At 48.0% G+C, this 15,254-nt stretch overlaps 1 protein-coding gene across 1 annotated transcript; it reads left to right on the top strand.

The window, feature by feature from the left end:
• Nucleotides 1–2,624: 2,624 nt before the first annotated feature.
• LOC127037125 (phospholipase A2 inhibitor and Ly6/PLAUR domain-containing protein-like) lies at nucleotides 2,625–13,437 on the top strand. The gene is made up of 6 exons (XM_050928623.1): nucleotides 2,625–2,673; nucleotides 9,740–9,897; nucleotides 10,461–10,577; nucleotides 11,339–11,491; nucleotides 11,912–12,049; nucleotides 13,058–13,437. Exons 2-6 carry the CDS (start codon nucleotides 9,849–9,851, stop codon nucleotides 13,435–13,437), a joined length of 837 nt encoding a protein of 278 aa, XP_050784580.1. The 5' UTR covers nucleotides 2,625–2,673; nucleotides 9,740–9,848.
• The last annotated feature ends 1,817 nt before the right edge of the window (nucleotides 13,438–15,254 follow it).

The raw sequence follows: 15,254 nt of genomic DNA, 5'->3' as shown, positions 1-15,254 counted from the left end.
AGGGGATCGGGTGATGGTGTTGGTACCCACGGCAGAAAGCAAGCTTCTGGCCCAATGGCAGGGGCCCTATGAGGTGGTTGAATCCGTGGGGGAAGTAACCTACAAGGTGCGGCAGCCAGGACGCCGAAAACAAGAACAGATTTATCATATCAATTTTCTGAAACCCTGGCATGCACAAGAGGCATGCATAACTATCTGAAAAGACCTAACCCAGGAAAACAAGCCTTCCAAACAGGTGAGAGTGTCTCCCGATTTAACACCAGACCAGAAGAATGAGGTGTCTGAGATGATCTTCCAGAAACAAGATGTGTTCTTGACAAAACCAGGTGGAACAACCGAGACATATCACCACATCGTCACGAACCCTGGGGCCAGAATAACAATGAGGCCCTATTGGGTGCCAGCAGCCAAAAGAGAGGAAATAAAAGCAGAAGTAAAAAAAATGCTGGAGCTGGGGATCATCGAAGAATCCCACAGTCAGTGATCCAGCCCAGTCATGCCGGTGCCCAAACCTGATGGCACCACAAGGTTTTGCAACAACTTCCGGTGACTAAACAAAGTATCCCAGTTCGACGCGTACACCATACCTCGCATAGATGAGCTAGTGGACCATCTGGGGAATGCCCAGTACTTGACTACCCTAGACTTGACAAAGGGGTACTGGCAGATTCCCCTTGCGGAAGACGCAAAGGAAAAGACTGCGTTCTCTACACCAGAGGGTCTTTTTCAATATACTGTCCTCCCTTTTGGACTACATGGGGCCCCAGCTACTTTCCAGCGCCTCATGGACAAGCTATTACGCCCGCATAAGTTATGCTGCTGCCTACTTGGACGATGTGGTCATTCATACCCCAGACTGGGAAACCCACCTAGAGAAGGTGGAGGCAGTACTTGATACCTTCAGGAGAGCTGGCCTTACAGCAAAACCTGCCAAGTGCGCTGTAGGGTTTACAGAGGCCAAATATCTTGGCTACATTGTGGGAAAAGGTCTGGTAAAACCCCAAGTGAACAAGTTGGAGGCCATCCGAAATTGGCCCCGACCACATTGCAAGAAACAAGTCCTAGCATTCCTAGGTGTAGTGGGGTATTACTGACGATTTATCCCCCACTTTGCCACAAGAGCAAGCCCCCTGACAGGCCTAGTGAAAGCCCGTGGACCTGATCTGGTGAGATGGTCTGATGCAGCAGAGGAAGCATTCACAGACCTACGGACTGCGCTCTGCAGTAACCCTGTACTGATAGCCCCTGATTTCACCAAGGAATTTATCCTGCAGACAGATGCATCGGAAGTAGGGTTGGGGGCCGTTCTATCACAGATGGTCGAGGAGGAGGAACACCCAATTCTCTACCTCAGTAGGAAACTCCTTCCGAGGGAACAAAAATATGCAGTGGTGGAGAGAGAGTGCTTCACCGTAAAATGGGCAATAGAAGCATTGCACTACTTGCTCGGGCGCAGATTTGTCCTCGTGACCGACCATGCCCCTCTTTAATGGATGCAGCGGAACAAGGAGAAGAACGCAAGGGTGACCAGGTGGTTCTTATCCCTCCAACCTTTCCAGTTCCGTGTGCAACACGGAGCAGGGAGCCGTCACGGTAATGCCAATGGCTTGTCACGTGTCCACTGTTTGGCATCCCAAGCTGCCCAACCCCTTGGTGTTGAGCAGGGGGGAGGGATATGTGACAGACCCAGGCCAGTGGGGTACAGGAGTCTGGTAGAGGGCAAATATATTGGTCACTGGCTGAGTAGTTTTCTGTTCCCTGAGTGACCAGAGCAGGGGCTGCACTAGAGTAATCAGGAACCTGCTAGAACCAATTAAGGCAGACAGGCTGATTAGAACACCTGCAGCCAATCAAGGCAGGCTAATCAGGGCACCTGGGTTTAAAAAGGAGCTCACTCCTGTCAGGTGGGGAGGAGCCAGAGGAGAGGAAGTAAGTGCATGTGAGGAGCTGGGAACAAGATGCACAAGGAGCTGAGAATGAGAGGGGGTGCTGCTGGACGACTACGGAGTACAAGAGTTATCAGACACCAGGAGGAAGGTCCTGTGGTGAGGATAAAGAGGTGTTTGGAGGAGGCCATGGGGAAGTAGCCCAGGGAGTTATAGCTGACATGCAGCTGTTACAAGAGGCACTATAGACAGCTGCAATCCACAGGACCCTGGGCTCGAACCTGGAGTAGAGGGCAGGCCTGGGTTCCCCCAAACCTCCCAACTCCTGATCAGACACAGGAGGAGTTGATTCAAACTGTGGGGAAGATCACTGAGGTGAACAAATCTGCCAATAAGTGCAGGACCCATCAAGGTAGAGGAGGAACTTTGTCACAATATATAAATATATCTTGTGCAGGAGGTCAGACTAGATGATCATATTGGTCCCTTCTGACCTATGAGTCTAAGAGTCTATGTGAAAAGGGGATTTTTCAACTTCCTCTTTAGTTGTGAAACTTTGGCAGCAGTCATTGAAGGGCAAGGCAGGGGAACAGAAACTGCCAAAGTGGGGGAAAATAAAACATATATAGAAGGTGGAAAGGGCCTGTTATGCAACCAGTCAGCACCCAATCCTGATATAAAGGGAGAGAGAGAGCGCACCCTGTAACTAAGAAACTGACATGTTTCATCCCCATCAGACAAATATTCTTTTCCATCCCTGCAGTGACTGGAGACTTAGGAGCGTTGGGTAAGTGATTCCCTAGCAGTCTGTGCCTTATTCTCCTGGGGTGTAACCTGCATTGCCATTAACACAGCCCTGCACCAATCAGGATTATTCAAGTGGGATTAAATACATTTCAGCCTATAAACCGGTCTCTTTAAATTACTAGAGTGGGGCCTGGCTGTCACTTTGTCTATCCCCATATATCCTGACCCCCTTCTCACTATCCTAAGAAAATATAAGGAACTAATTAGGGCTAAGCCTGAGCAAGGGAATGGAACCCAGGGGTCCTGACTGCCAGCCCCACTTCTCTATTTCAATTGACCCCTCCCTGCCACCAGAACTGAGAACAAAACCTAGGAATCTTGACTCGCAGTGCCCCCTGCTCTAACCACTGAGACACCACTCCCCTTCCAGACTTTAGAGGGGAAAAAAACAGGAATCCTGGATCTCAAGCTCCCCTTCTCTCAACCTTTGACTCAACTCCCTGCTCAGAGCTGGGAACACAACCCTAGGGTTAGTCAGTATTGCTTTCCCTTATGATCCTGACAGGGTCAGTTGCCCCAGCACTATTATATTCTGGGATTCTCTTCTACAGATTGTCAGCTGTTTGACAATGGATCTTTCAACTAAAATCAGCTAATGATTACATGAAAAATGGACTTTTTTAAAATGGGAAATTTTGTTGGAAAAAAATTGTTTCCAACTCTTCAATTTTCTGGGCAAAAGCGGAAAATAAAAAAAAAGTCACTGTCTGTTTGGGCCTTTTATGTTTGCTTGTTGTTCCTTGCTTTGTCGTCTTTCCATTTCCCCCCATTTCACAGTGAAATAGAGGGTTGAAAAGTGGGAGGGGAAATGAAAAACAAAAAATGTCAAACCCAACCATTTCCAGGATTTTTTTTTTGTGAAAATGAAATTAAAAATAAGAAATGGAATGCAAATGGTTTCAAATTTTTCATGAAAAAATTCCCCTTTAAACCAAGAGTTGCCACTCATTAAATATTATTACTTTTGGGATTGCAGCAGCCCTACCATAGTTAAAATTTCATCAGGCTGTTTATTAAAATTAGATTTTTTCAAAGTGTTCAGAAATCTACATATATTAGCCATTTGTCCTAAAAATGGGTATAACAGTTCTCAACCTGCGGCCCACAGGCTGCATGCAGCCCAATTAGAACACAACTGCAGCCCAGCTCAGCTGTGTGCTGAAGGCTGCTAGCTCTGGACTGCCCTACTGCGCAGTGGTTTCTGGGATCCAGGCTGCCATGTGATGGTCTCCAGGCTCTGGGCTGCCGCGTGGTCGTCTCCAGGCTGCCGTGCGGCGGTCTCTGGGCTCTGAGGTCCCGGTGGGGTCTTGGCTCTGGCTGCTGCACAACCCTGCACAGTGGCTTGGGGTCCAGGATCCTGGTAGGGTCTGGGATCTTAACTGGGTCCTGGGTTGGGGTCCTGGCTGCCTCCCAGCCCCACAAGGCAGGAGTCAGGGTCCCTGTGGGGTCCAGAGTCGGGTTCTCCTCCCTGCCCCTTGCCCCATACCTAGGTCTCCGCTCCTGGTCCCACTCTGTGGAGGGGTCTCTGGGTGCAGGGTCCAGAATATAGGAGTTTGGGGGCGAGATTAGGTGGAGGGCACTGTGATTCTCAACCTATGGCCCAGCTAACACTTTGTGGGTCACGTATGCGAAACTGCAACAAATTAGTGGAGTGAATTTGAGGTATTTTGGACTGTGGGTTCCTGAGATAGAGCTTCCCTAAAACAACATCCTTTGAATTTTTACAGTGCTCTAAAATGCACGTATACAGTTGGATTGGCTGGAAAATTGCTATGCTAGTTGAGGGTCCAGCGTAGACATTGGAGTACAAATTTGGAGTAATTTGGTTAAAGGGTTCCCAAAACACAGCCTCCTTAAAATGAAATCTGAAATCCCCATGCTGATGCAGATTGACTTGATAGTTGCTATGCCAGTTGAGAGCCCAGAGTGGAGCTTTTGATGTAAATTTGGGTCACTTGATCAAGGGATCCCTGAAACACAGGCCCACCCCAAATGATCTACTTTTGATTTTTAACGTGTGCTAAAATTTAAATGCAGAGTTGGGTAAGCTGGAAAATTGGTTTCTGCATTGGGATTATGGGAGAGCCAAGAGCACGGTCAGTCCACGGCACAGTACCGAGACCAGAGACTGCTGAGAATGAGTGTGTGTAACCCACAGGCTTTACTGTACTGCAGCATTTGACTTTGGCTCAAAAAAAGTAAGAGAAGTAGAATAGAGGGAATGTGGATTTGAGATGGATGACTGTGGACACGCTAGCTCAAATAGAGCTAGCACATCTCTCTACCCATGCTGGGAAGCATGCTCCTAGCTGCATTGTAGACACACCCTGTGTCGGGTGCTCATGCATACTAGTGCAAGGCAGGATAACTTGGCCAGAAGGGCACAGGACCATAGAGAAATAGGGTGGGGTGGTTACTAAAGAGGCTCAGTAGCTGTATAGGAAGTTTTCATTGTGTGCAACTCACCGAGCAGGTCACTCCCAATCACCCTTATAGAGTGGAGCCAATCAGAGCGCAGGGGGAAGAAAGTTATAAATAAAAGACAGCTTTGTAGACTCTGTGGCTGACCAAGTCAGGACCAGGAGATGTGTCTGCTGTGAGGACTGGGTCCCAATACTGGTATTGCTTTGGCTATAGGTGAGTGCTATTCCAGCTTTACTTTACTATGAAAGACCTCCATTAGGATGGTTGGTCCACCACAGTGTGTCTTATAGACCTTTAGAGCAGTGGTTCTTAATTAGGGGTCCAAGGCCCCCTGGGGGGCCATGAGCAGCTTTCAGGGGAGCCACCAAGCAGGGCCAGCATTAGACTTACAAGGGCCCAGGATAGAAAGCTGAAGCCCTGCCACATGGGGTTGAAACCTGGGCCCTGAGCCCTGACAACCGAGGCTGAAGCCAAAGCCTGAGCAATGTAGCTTTGTGGGGGTTCTTGTGGCATGAGACTCCAGGCAATTGCCCTGATGGCTACCCCCTAATGCCAGCCCTGGCTTTTATATGCAGAAAACCAGTTATTGTGACACAGGTGGGCCATGGAGTTTTAATAGCATGTTCGGGGGGCCACAGAGAGAAAAAAGTTGAGAACCCCTGCTTTAGAGGAAGAACTTGTTGCCCCTAGAGATTGTACAGCTGACAGAATTAACATTTAACTATTAGCTAATGCTTTAGTTGGGGATTCTGTCTCAGTTAAAGAAAATGAGGCAGCACTTAATGAGGTGGGGGTTTGTACATTCTTGCCTGACATCAGAGCCATCCTTAGGCATATGCAGCATACGCTGCGCAGGGCACCTGAAAATTTGGGGCACCCCTTGGTCCTAGTGTTCACTCTCCCACTTCTTCCTATCCCTGTCCTGACCCTTCCTGCAGGCTCCCACCACAGCTGGCTGCTGCACCCTGGTGAGTCTTCCTCCGGAAGGGATCTAGTACTTGAAAGTGAAAAAGCCTTCCCGCCTGCGAGACCTATTAGCACAACCAACCCCCAGGTATCTCCTGTCAGTTTTTCAATGTATTGACAAAAACAGTTGTGCTTACTCTTCAGAACATGTTAGTCTACAGGACCTTAGTTTAAAATTTGCTTTAAAAATATTTCATTGGTGTGTTGCTGAAGATTATAAAAATCACATCTCTAAAAAAAATCCTTGCATAGATTTTTAGCTGCACAATCTGAGTATTTCTCTTTAGAGTTAAAGGCTTGGATCTTCAGACCTATAATTTTTAAATAAATCCTTCAAAAGACCCCACTTATCTAAAATACACATGCAAGCCTGGGCTGCCGTCAGGAATAGGGACACCAATTTAATAATATTGCATAGGGCCCTATAAATCCTGAGGATGGCCCTGCCTGACATAGCTGGGTTTATAGGGGAAAGATATTGCCCTGTGGGATGAGAGCCTTATAGAAATCCAAGGAATGGATATTTTATATGCTGCTCCCAATGCCTAGACCACTTTGGGTACAGGCTATAGACTTCTGTATAACCTGCAGCTGAGGCCACGTCCACACTACAGAGTAAAATTGAAATTAATAAAATCGATTTTATAAAACAGATTTTATAAAATCGATTTTACGTGTCCACACTAGGGCACATTACTTCAGTGGTGTGCGTCCATGGTCCCAGGCTACCATCGATTTCCGGAGCGGTGCACTCTGGGTAGCTCAGTAAAAGAATGGGACCAATAACTTCGATTTGCGTCCACACTAACCCTAAATCGATTTAGTAATATCGATTTTAGGGTTACTCCTTTCGTTTAGCTGGAGTACAGAAATCGATTTTAAGACCCCTTAAAATCGATTTTAAGTGCCTTGTAGTGTGGACGGGTACAGCGTTAAATCGATTTAACGCTGTTTAAATCGATTTAACGCTGTACTGTGGACCTGGCCTGAGAGGACCAGTCAGCTACTAGCCCGAATGCTGGAATGCTGCTAGCTATGCAGATTACTCCAGACAGTTTGTTTGCTGACAGAGTTCTCAGACGTTTGAAAAGACTCAGAAGCTTCCATTCTCCTCCAACTCTGAAGAATTCAGGTGACACATGCTTGCATGTTATGATAGGGTGACCAGATGTCCCGATCTTATAGGGACAGTCCTGATTTTTGGGTCTTTTTCTTATATAGGCTCCTATTGCCCCCCCCCCCCGTCCCGATTTTTCACATTTGCTGTCTGGTCACCCTATTTTATGACTACAGACTGAGAAATCATCATCAGCGGGGAATGTGTTTTGATGTATGTACTAAAGTATAGGAAATGTTATACTGAAACCTTGTATTTGAATGTATATGAGAGGAACAAAGTGGGAAGGAAGTCTGTATTAGCTACACAAATTGTATGCAGCGCAGGTGTATAGCTGTGTTAGTCCCAGGACACTAGAAACCTCTGACCCGAGGAAGAGCTCTGTGTGACTCGAAAGCTTGTCAGGTCTGTTCAGTAAAAGATATTACTTCACCCATCTTGTCTCTGTAAGGAATACCAGTACATTTACCGCCTAACAGTTTTTGTTGAAGTTATTGATAGTGTTCCAAATGCTATTTACAATACTTTCTTGAGCATTAAATCTTTGTTTTACTGAGGGCTTGTCTCCATATACAGTGCTACAGTATGGTAACACTTTAGTGGAGATGCTACTGCACCATTAATCCACCTCTCTGAGGTAGTACCCCCAGGTGCCAACCTTCAGCTTTCCCTGGGGTGCTCCACCCCCACTCCACTCCGAGGCCCAACCCTGACTCCCACTCCACCCCCTCCCCAAGGTCCCGCCCCACCCCACCCCACCCTGCCTCTTCCCACCTCCACTCTGCCCCCTCCCCTGAGCATGCCCTGCCCTCGCTCTGCCTCTTTCCTCTCCTCACTCCCCCCCACCTCCCATCCACCGCCGAACTGCTGATCAGGGGCAGGCAGGAGGTGCTGAGGGGAAGGAGGAGGAGCTGATTGGTGTGGCCTGCTGAACAGCTGAGGCCTTGGCTACACTGGCACTTTACAGCGCTGCAACTTTTGCGCTCAGGGGTGTGAAAAAACACCCTCCTGAGAGCTGCAAGATACAGCGCTGTAAAGCCTCAGTGTAATCAATGCCGCAGCGCTGGGAGCACAGCTCCCAGCACTGCAAGCTACACCCGAAAGGGATGTGGTTTATGTGCAGCGCTGGGAGAGCTCTCTCCCAGCGCTGGCGCTCCAACCACACTCTCACTTCAAAGCACGGCCGTGGCAGCGCTTTGAAATTTCAAGTGTAGCCCATACCCCGATAAGGGCAAATGCAAGCTGAACAGGTGTTATTCAGTGCAGTGTTGCTGGTGCAAGTGTGAACAGCTGATCAGCGGGTGGCTGCTTGAGTCGATGCCTATAGGCAGTAGCTATGTCGACAGCAGAAGCTCTCCCACTGACAAAGTGCTGTCCACACAGGGGGTTAAGTCAGTATAACTACGTCACCCCACACCCCTGAGTGACACAGTTACACTGATATAGGTCTGTAGTGTAAACCTGATCTAAGAAACTGTGTGGTACTCTTTGTAGTTGACTGGGAGCTATTAACACCCATTTATCAGGGTTTTACATACAACCCTAAAGTTGAACTCTGTATAAATGTTTTCACAAAAGACAGAACTCTGGCCTGTGCTTCAGCAAAGGGCTATGCAGAGGTTCAGAAAGACTGGGAGTGTAGTAATTATAGATAATATAGCCCCAGCACACCCATACCCCCTTACACATATTTGGCGCATAGCACAGGTACACGGGCCTGAGATCAGGGAAAGGGGGCAAGAGCTGAGAATGAGCATTCACACTCTCTTCTCCAACAGGCACCATATGAAATTAAAAGGCAACAAGGGTAAAGGTGGCAGATGAAAAAAACCTTCGGGTGCTTTACACAACCTGTCATTAACCTGTGCAGTTCCCTGCCACAGGAAATGCTAATAGTTCCTGGGCACCTTCAACCTGATGTTTAATGACTAGGGCTCTACCAAATTCATGGTCATGAAAAACGCGTCATGGACCATGACAACTGGTCTCCCCCTGTGAAATCTAGTCTTTTGTGTGCTTTTACCCTATATTATACAGATTTCATGGGGGAGACCAGCGTTGCCCAAATTGGGGGTCCTGATCCAAAACGGAGATGCAGGGGTGTCACCCAGCTCTGAAAGCAGCACCCCACCAGCAGCACTGCAAAATTAAGGGTGGCAATACCATACCATACCCTCCTTACTTCTGCACTGATGCTAGCAATGGCTTTGCTTTCAGAACTGGGCTCCCAGCCAGCAGCCACCGCTCTCCAGCTGCCCAGCTCTGAAGACAGTGGGGCTGCCAGCAACAGTGCAGAAATAAGGGTAGCAGTACCACAACCCCCCCCTACAATAACCTTGTGACCACCCCACAACTCCTTTTTCGGTCAGGATCCCTACAATTACATCACCGTGAAATTTCAGATTTAAATAGATGAAATAATGAAATTTACCATTTTTAAAATACTATGATCATGAAACTGACCAGAATGGACTGTGAATTTCATAGGACCCTATTAATGACACTTACATCACACCATCCAATGTATTGCATTTTGCAGGTGGAATTCCTCTTGAGACTTCTCTTCAGCCCCTGCTTGTATAAATCCTCTGGACGGAGAATTTGTTGCATCAGAGACCCCAGCTCCAATTCACGCTCTTCCTATCACCATGAAGGCTCCTTTCTTTCTCTGCATTCTCTTTGCTCTCCTAGGTCTGGGTGAGTCAGGGCTGTTTCTCTGCAGGAACTTGCAATCTAGTTTGTATAAAATAGCAAAAGTCCAACTTGGTCCTTTGTATAAATTTGTTTATAAATGTCACCAAAAAGCCAGTATCGGGAAAAATGGGCCAACTGGACATGTCGAAGGGAAAAGAACAGATTCCTTGTGAAGTCCCTAGTTGGCATGACAACACATTGAAATATTCTAGAAATAAGAGGAAATATTGATACTTGAAGTCCTCCAAGACATGTTCTGAATAGTTCCTTTTTAGAAATGGCTGGAAAATTGGTATTTTATCCCTCGCCAAGAAATGTTGTGGGAAAAATCCACTTTTGAAAATCCCCCGTTGGGAAATGCTGATTTTCCTGCAGGAAATTTTAAAAATGAGGAATATGTATCCAGCTGAGACCTGGGTCAGAGCTGGTGTGTGTGTGAAGTGAAATAGAGAAACTTCAGCACTGGAAAGCAGGTTGCACCAGATGCTTTCCCGAAGAACTCAGGGGAAGATGAGGGATAAGAAAGGGACAAATCTACATGAATAATTTTCTTTCTTCTTTTCTAGGTGCCTGTCTGCAGTGTGAGGTTTGCTCTGTGTTCGGCAGGACTTGCAGGGGCGGCATGGAGACCTGCAGTTCTGAAGAAGATTCCTGTGCCATCACTGTGTTTGAAAGCCAAATAGGTAGATGAGCCAGATCTCACACCAGCATGGTCCAGTGACTAGAGCAGACTCAGTTCTATTCCCAGTTCTGGGTGAAGAATGGGGTCTAGTGGGTTTGAGCAGGAGGTAGACTGGGAATCAGGCTTCCTGGATTCTATTCCCATCTTGGGGAATAGGACCAGTGGGTTTGAGCAGGGGTAGACCACCTGAGCAACCACCAAGGGTGCTATGGTCAGGGATGAGCTGTGCAGCAGTGCAGAGATGTGTGTTGCTGGCTGGTAGGGGAGAGCCACAAGCTCACAGAAGTTGTGAGGGAGATTCACAAACCTGAGCCATTCTTTTTAGGTGACAAATCTGAGGAACTGTCCCAGATTGAAGTGTCATTAAAGGAGGTTTTGGAACGTATTGATAAACTAAACAGTAATAAGTTTCCAGGACTAGATGGGATTCACCCAAGTTCTGAAGAAAGTCAAATGTGAAATTGCAGGACTACTAACTGTTATCTGTCATTTAAATCAGTTTCTGTACCAAATGACTGGAGAACAGCTAATATGACGCCAATTTTTAAAAAGGGCTCCAGAGGAGCCCCTGGCAATTACAGGCCAGTAAACCTGACTTCAGTACTGGGCAAACTGGTTGAAACTATAGTAAAGAACAAAAGAGTCAACATGGTTTTTGTAAAGGGAGATCATGCCTCACCAATCTACTAGAATTCTTTGAGGGAGTCAACAAGCAGGGTGGCAGAGTTGGTGAGTAAACATTGCTCTTCTCCTTCTGTACAGAGGGATTGGATATACAGCAGGTAACCAAGTCCTGCATGGCATCCAGTGAGTGCAGAGCCAGCCCTGTTGTTACGAGGTTTGGGGAGGGAATGGCAATAAGGAGGAACACCACCTGTTGTGTGGGGGATGCCTGCAGTACAGCCTCCATTACAAGTACGTATCCCTCTCTCTATCTCCCCACCTACTACCACTCCCGCACTAATTCTTCGTCTTCATTCCCTTTCCTCCCCCTCTGCCCACCTGCACCCCTTTTTTCTGGAATGAGCCCCTGAGAACAGTCCTACTGCCTGCAGAAGGTGCTCCATTGAATAGCACTGGGTTCCTGGGGGAAGAGGTGGAATTAAGTGAATGTGGCTCTAGACTGCCAAAAACTGCAGCTGATTCCACATGGGGCATGGTTCAACTGGTCTGTGCTGCAAACTGATGCCACAAACCTTGCTACCTCCAGCGTCTCCTGAGCTCCTGTATGGGATATGTGGGGCTGAGCCGTTCAACCCTAACCTGCTCTCTCTGTCCTGAAGCCTATTCTGGAATATCCCCCAAATTGACTGCATTTGCTCTGCTTCTTTACAGTGCCCCCAGCAAACACAATCCCAAATGGTCGACTTTGCCCTGCCTGCTCTTCTGTGTTTACTCCATGCATCGAAAAGACCTTAGCTTGCACTGGATCTGAGACCCATTGCATCGCAGTAACCGGAAGCATAACAATGGGTAATTGGAATTTATTTATTCTGGTATGCTATTTGCTTTCTTTTTATTTCCTCTCAGACGACACCTATGGTCTGGTAGATAAGGGATTGGAATTGGACTCCAGACACCTGGGTTCTAATGTCAGACAGCAAGTGGCCTATTGTGTGACCTCAGGCAAGCCTCTGTGTCTGTTTTCCCTTGGACTAGATCTCTTGCTATTGGGGCCCTGTTACGCTAGGCGCTGCACAGACCCTGACTGAGATTGGAAGGGTCCCCCATTGTGCCAGGCACTGCACAGATGCAGCTATTCACCATTGCACAGATTTTACCATCTAAATAGCAAAGGAACGATTATTATCTCCATTGTACAGATGAGGAAACTGAGGCCCGGAGAGATTTAAGGCTGAGATCTTCAAAGGAGTTTGGGGAGTTAGGGACTCAGATCCCATTAAAATTCAACCGCCCTCTATGTTACACTCCTCTGAAAAATCGGCGCCTAAGTGATGTGCTCAAGGCCAATCAGGGAGTCTGTGGCAGAGCCACGAATTGAATCAAGATATTCTGAGTCCCAGCCCAGTCCCTTAATTAACACAAGGCCTCTCTTCTTAGAGATCCCACTCCCTGCCACCGGCCATGAATTGTTTCATTGCTCAATGAAGAGTGGGACTAATACAAAGCCTACTGAAGTGAATGGGTGTCGTCAGCGGGTTTTAGATCTGGGGTCCCAGTGATTTGTCCAAGGACACACAGTGAGCCTGCATCAGAGCTGCAGAGCGGGAGGCTGTTGGGGCCTAGATGAGAAGGGAGAAGCAGAGCAGACGAAGAAGTAAAGACCATGGAGTGCTTACATGCAGATCTGGGGAATGGAGCAAAGGAGAGGCCTAGATGGAACTTCAGGGAACAGAGCAGAGGAGAAGGCTGAGGCTGTTGTGGTTTAGAAGGGCAGGAGCTGTGGATTTATGGGTAATGGCGACAGAAGGAGACAAAACTCCCTTGACACTGACCAGCTGCTGCTTTTTCCTGGGGCAGGTTCATTTTCTTTCAAGGCCACCTTGAAGGGTTGCGCCACTGAATCCGCCTGCACCCAATCGAAAGGAGATTCAAGCATCTTCGGAGACAAAGTACAGATACACAGAGCCACATGCAGGCCAGCCCCTGGCAGGTCTGAACCGACTAAGGAACCAGCTCCCAGTGCAAGTGGCACAGCTAAAGGACCAGCCCCTAGTGTAACCAGCCTGATTAAGGGACCAGCCCCCCGTACAAGTGACACAGCTAAGGGACCAGCCTCCGGTGCAGCCAGCCAAACTAGGGGTCCAGCCCTTTTTGCGGCTGGCACGACTCCAGGACCATCTGGGCTTCTCCCCCTCCCAGTCCTCACAGGGTTATTCCTGTTGAAGCTCCTCTCCTGATCCCCACACACTTGCACCAGCAACACTGCACTGAATAACACCTGTTCAGCTTCCATTTGCCCTTCTCAGCTGCTGCTTTTCCATTCCAGAGACTCTCACTTTCTGGACTGATTTGTTTCCCCTTTATTTTGTTGCACCAAATAAAACAAACTGGAGATCAAAAAACTCTGGAACTGGCTGAATTATTTTGACAGAAAAAATTAAGTAGCTTCCTGAAGGGGGACCTAAGGTGGCAGTCTATTATCTCATGTGTTGGGCACATGGAGCTTTTCTCTGTGGTAAGAAAAAGCCCTTGATTTTCCCACTTAGTCCCCTCTAAGCAACAGAAGCAGGTGGAGGGAGCATAATTAGACAGACAAGAAGGAGAAGCAAATAGATTAAGGGGGAAGGAGGATTTCTGCCCTGGGAAATATTCCCATACCAGGAACCATAGGTCCTGACTCCGTGAGTGCTCTGGAGCTCCAGCACCCACAGAAAAAAATAGCGGGTGCTCAGCACTCACCAGCTACAGCTGTTCCATGCTGCTGCCAATCAGCTGTTTGGTGGCTGAGGGAAGTGCTTGTGGGAGAGTGGCAGGGGCCTCAGGGGAGGACGTGGAGCAGGCAGGGCAACAAGCGGTGGAGCAAGCGTAAGGCCTCAGGGGAGGGGGCGGAGTGGGGGTGGGGCCTTGAGGCAGAGCAGGGGTGGAATATTTTCCTGCAGAAAAATAAGTCAGTGCCTATGCCAGGAACAATCAGCTCCTGTGTAACAAAACACCGTGATTAGAGCTGGTTGAATTTATTTGGAAGTTGGCCTTCTTTTAAAAAACTGAAAATTTTGTGGGGTTTTTTTTTTTTAAACTTTCCATGTTTTGGGGATGAAGTCCCCAAATTCCAGGAGGTGTCTCCTGTTTTCTTATTTTTTAAGCAGCAAAATGGAAAAAGGGAAGCGTGCAAGAACACCAAAACATGTCCATTTTGAAATTTTTTTGAAAACAGAAAAGCTGATTAAAATTTTTTACCGAAAAAATCTAAAAAAAATGAAATCTCCCTTTTAAAAATTATTTTGAAAATGTTCCCACAAAACTAAGTTTTTGTCATGGATATTTTTAGTAAAAGTCACATTCAGGTCACAGGCAAAAAATAAAAATTCATGGAAGCCGTGACCTGTCCATGACTTTTACTAAAAATATCTGTGACGAAATGGGGATCTGCGGTTTCCCCACAGTGCCTGAAGCAGAGCAGCATTTGGACAGTTTGCCCGGTGGGACTTTGTTACCCTAGAAGGAGGGTACCACATAGTGGTCTGGCTGGAGGGTTGAGGCATGAAGAGGGGGCACACTGAGCTGAGGGGTGGGCACAGCGTGAACGGCCAATGGAAAGGGGTGCCAGGTGGGGTGACAGTTAATTCCCAGACCCAGCTACAAGGAGGTGCATCTGAAGTGAGTGGACCCCTTCACGCCTGCTAACCAGATGCAATGCCTGTCCAGGCTTGGACACGGGCATATGCCTTGTTTGGTGACAGGGGAACTGTCATGTAAGTGGTTTATGGTGTTTTGACTCTGCCTGTTTCCTGAGTGAAAGAGAAACACAAGGGAAGGAGAGCTTGTCTGCACCAGGGGCAGCTCTATGTTTTTTGCTGCCCCAAACACAGCAGTCAGGCGGCTTTTGGCGGCGCACCTGTGGGAGGTCCGCTGGTCACCCAGATTCGGCGGCATGCCTGCGGGAGGTCCGCCGGTGCCGCGCCATTGGTGTACCCGCCGCTGAATTGCCACCGAAATGGTGGGACTGGCAGACCTCCCGCAGGCATGCTGCCGAAAGCTGCCTGCCTACCGCCCT

This window comes from Gopherus flavomarginatus, chromosome 18 (genome assembly GCF_025201925.1).
Source record: "Gopherus flavomarginatus isolate rGopFla2 chromosome 18, rGopFla2.mat.asm, whole genome shotgun sequence".
Classification (NCBI taxonomy): domain Eukaryota; kingdom Metazoa; phylum Chordata; order Testudines; family Testudinidae; genus Gopherus; species Gopherus flavomarginatus.
The sequence above is the reverse complement of the archived record's forward strand: the minus strand, read 5'-3'. Positions and strand labels throughout refer to the sequence as shown.

Coding starts and splice junctions, on each gene's coding strand:
- LOC127037125 (XM_050928623.1), top strand. CDS start 9,849: ATGAAGGCTCCTTTCTTTCTCTGCATTCTCTTTGCTCTCCTAGGTCTG. Junction 10,578..11,338: donor TGTGTTTGAAAGCCAAATAG/GTAGATGAGCCA, acceptor CCTTCTGTACAG/AGGGATTGGATATACAGCAG. Junction 11,492..11,911: donor CAGTACAGCCTCCATTACAA/GTACGTATCCCT, acceptor GCTTCTTTACAG/TGCCCCCAGCAAACACAATC.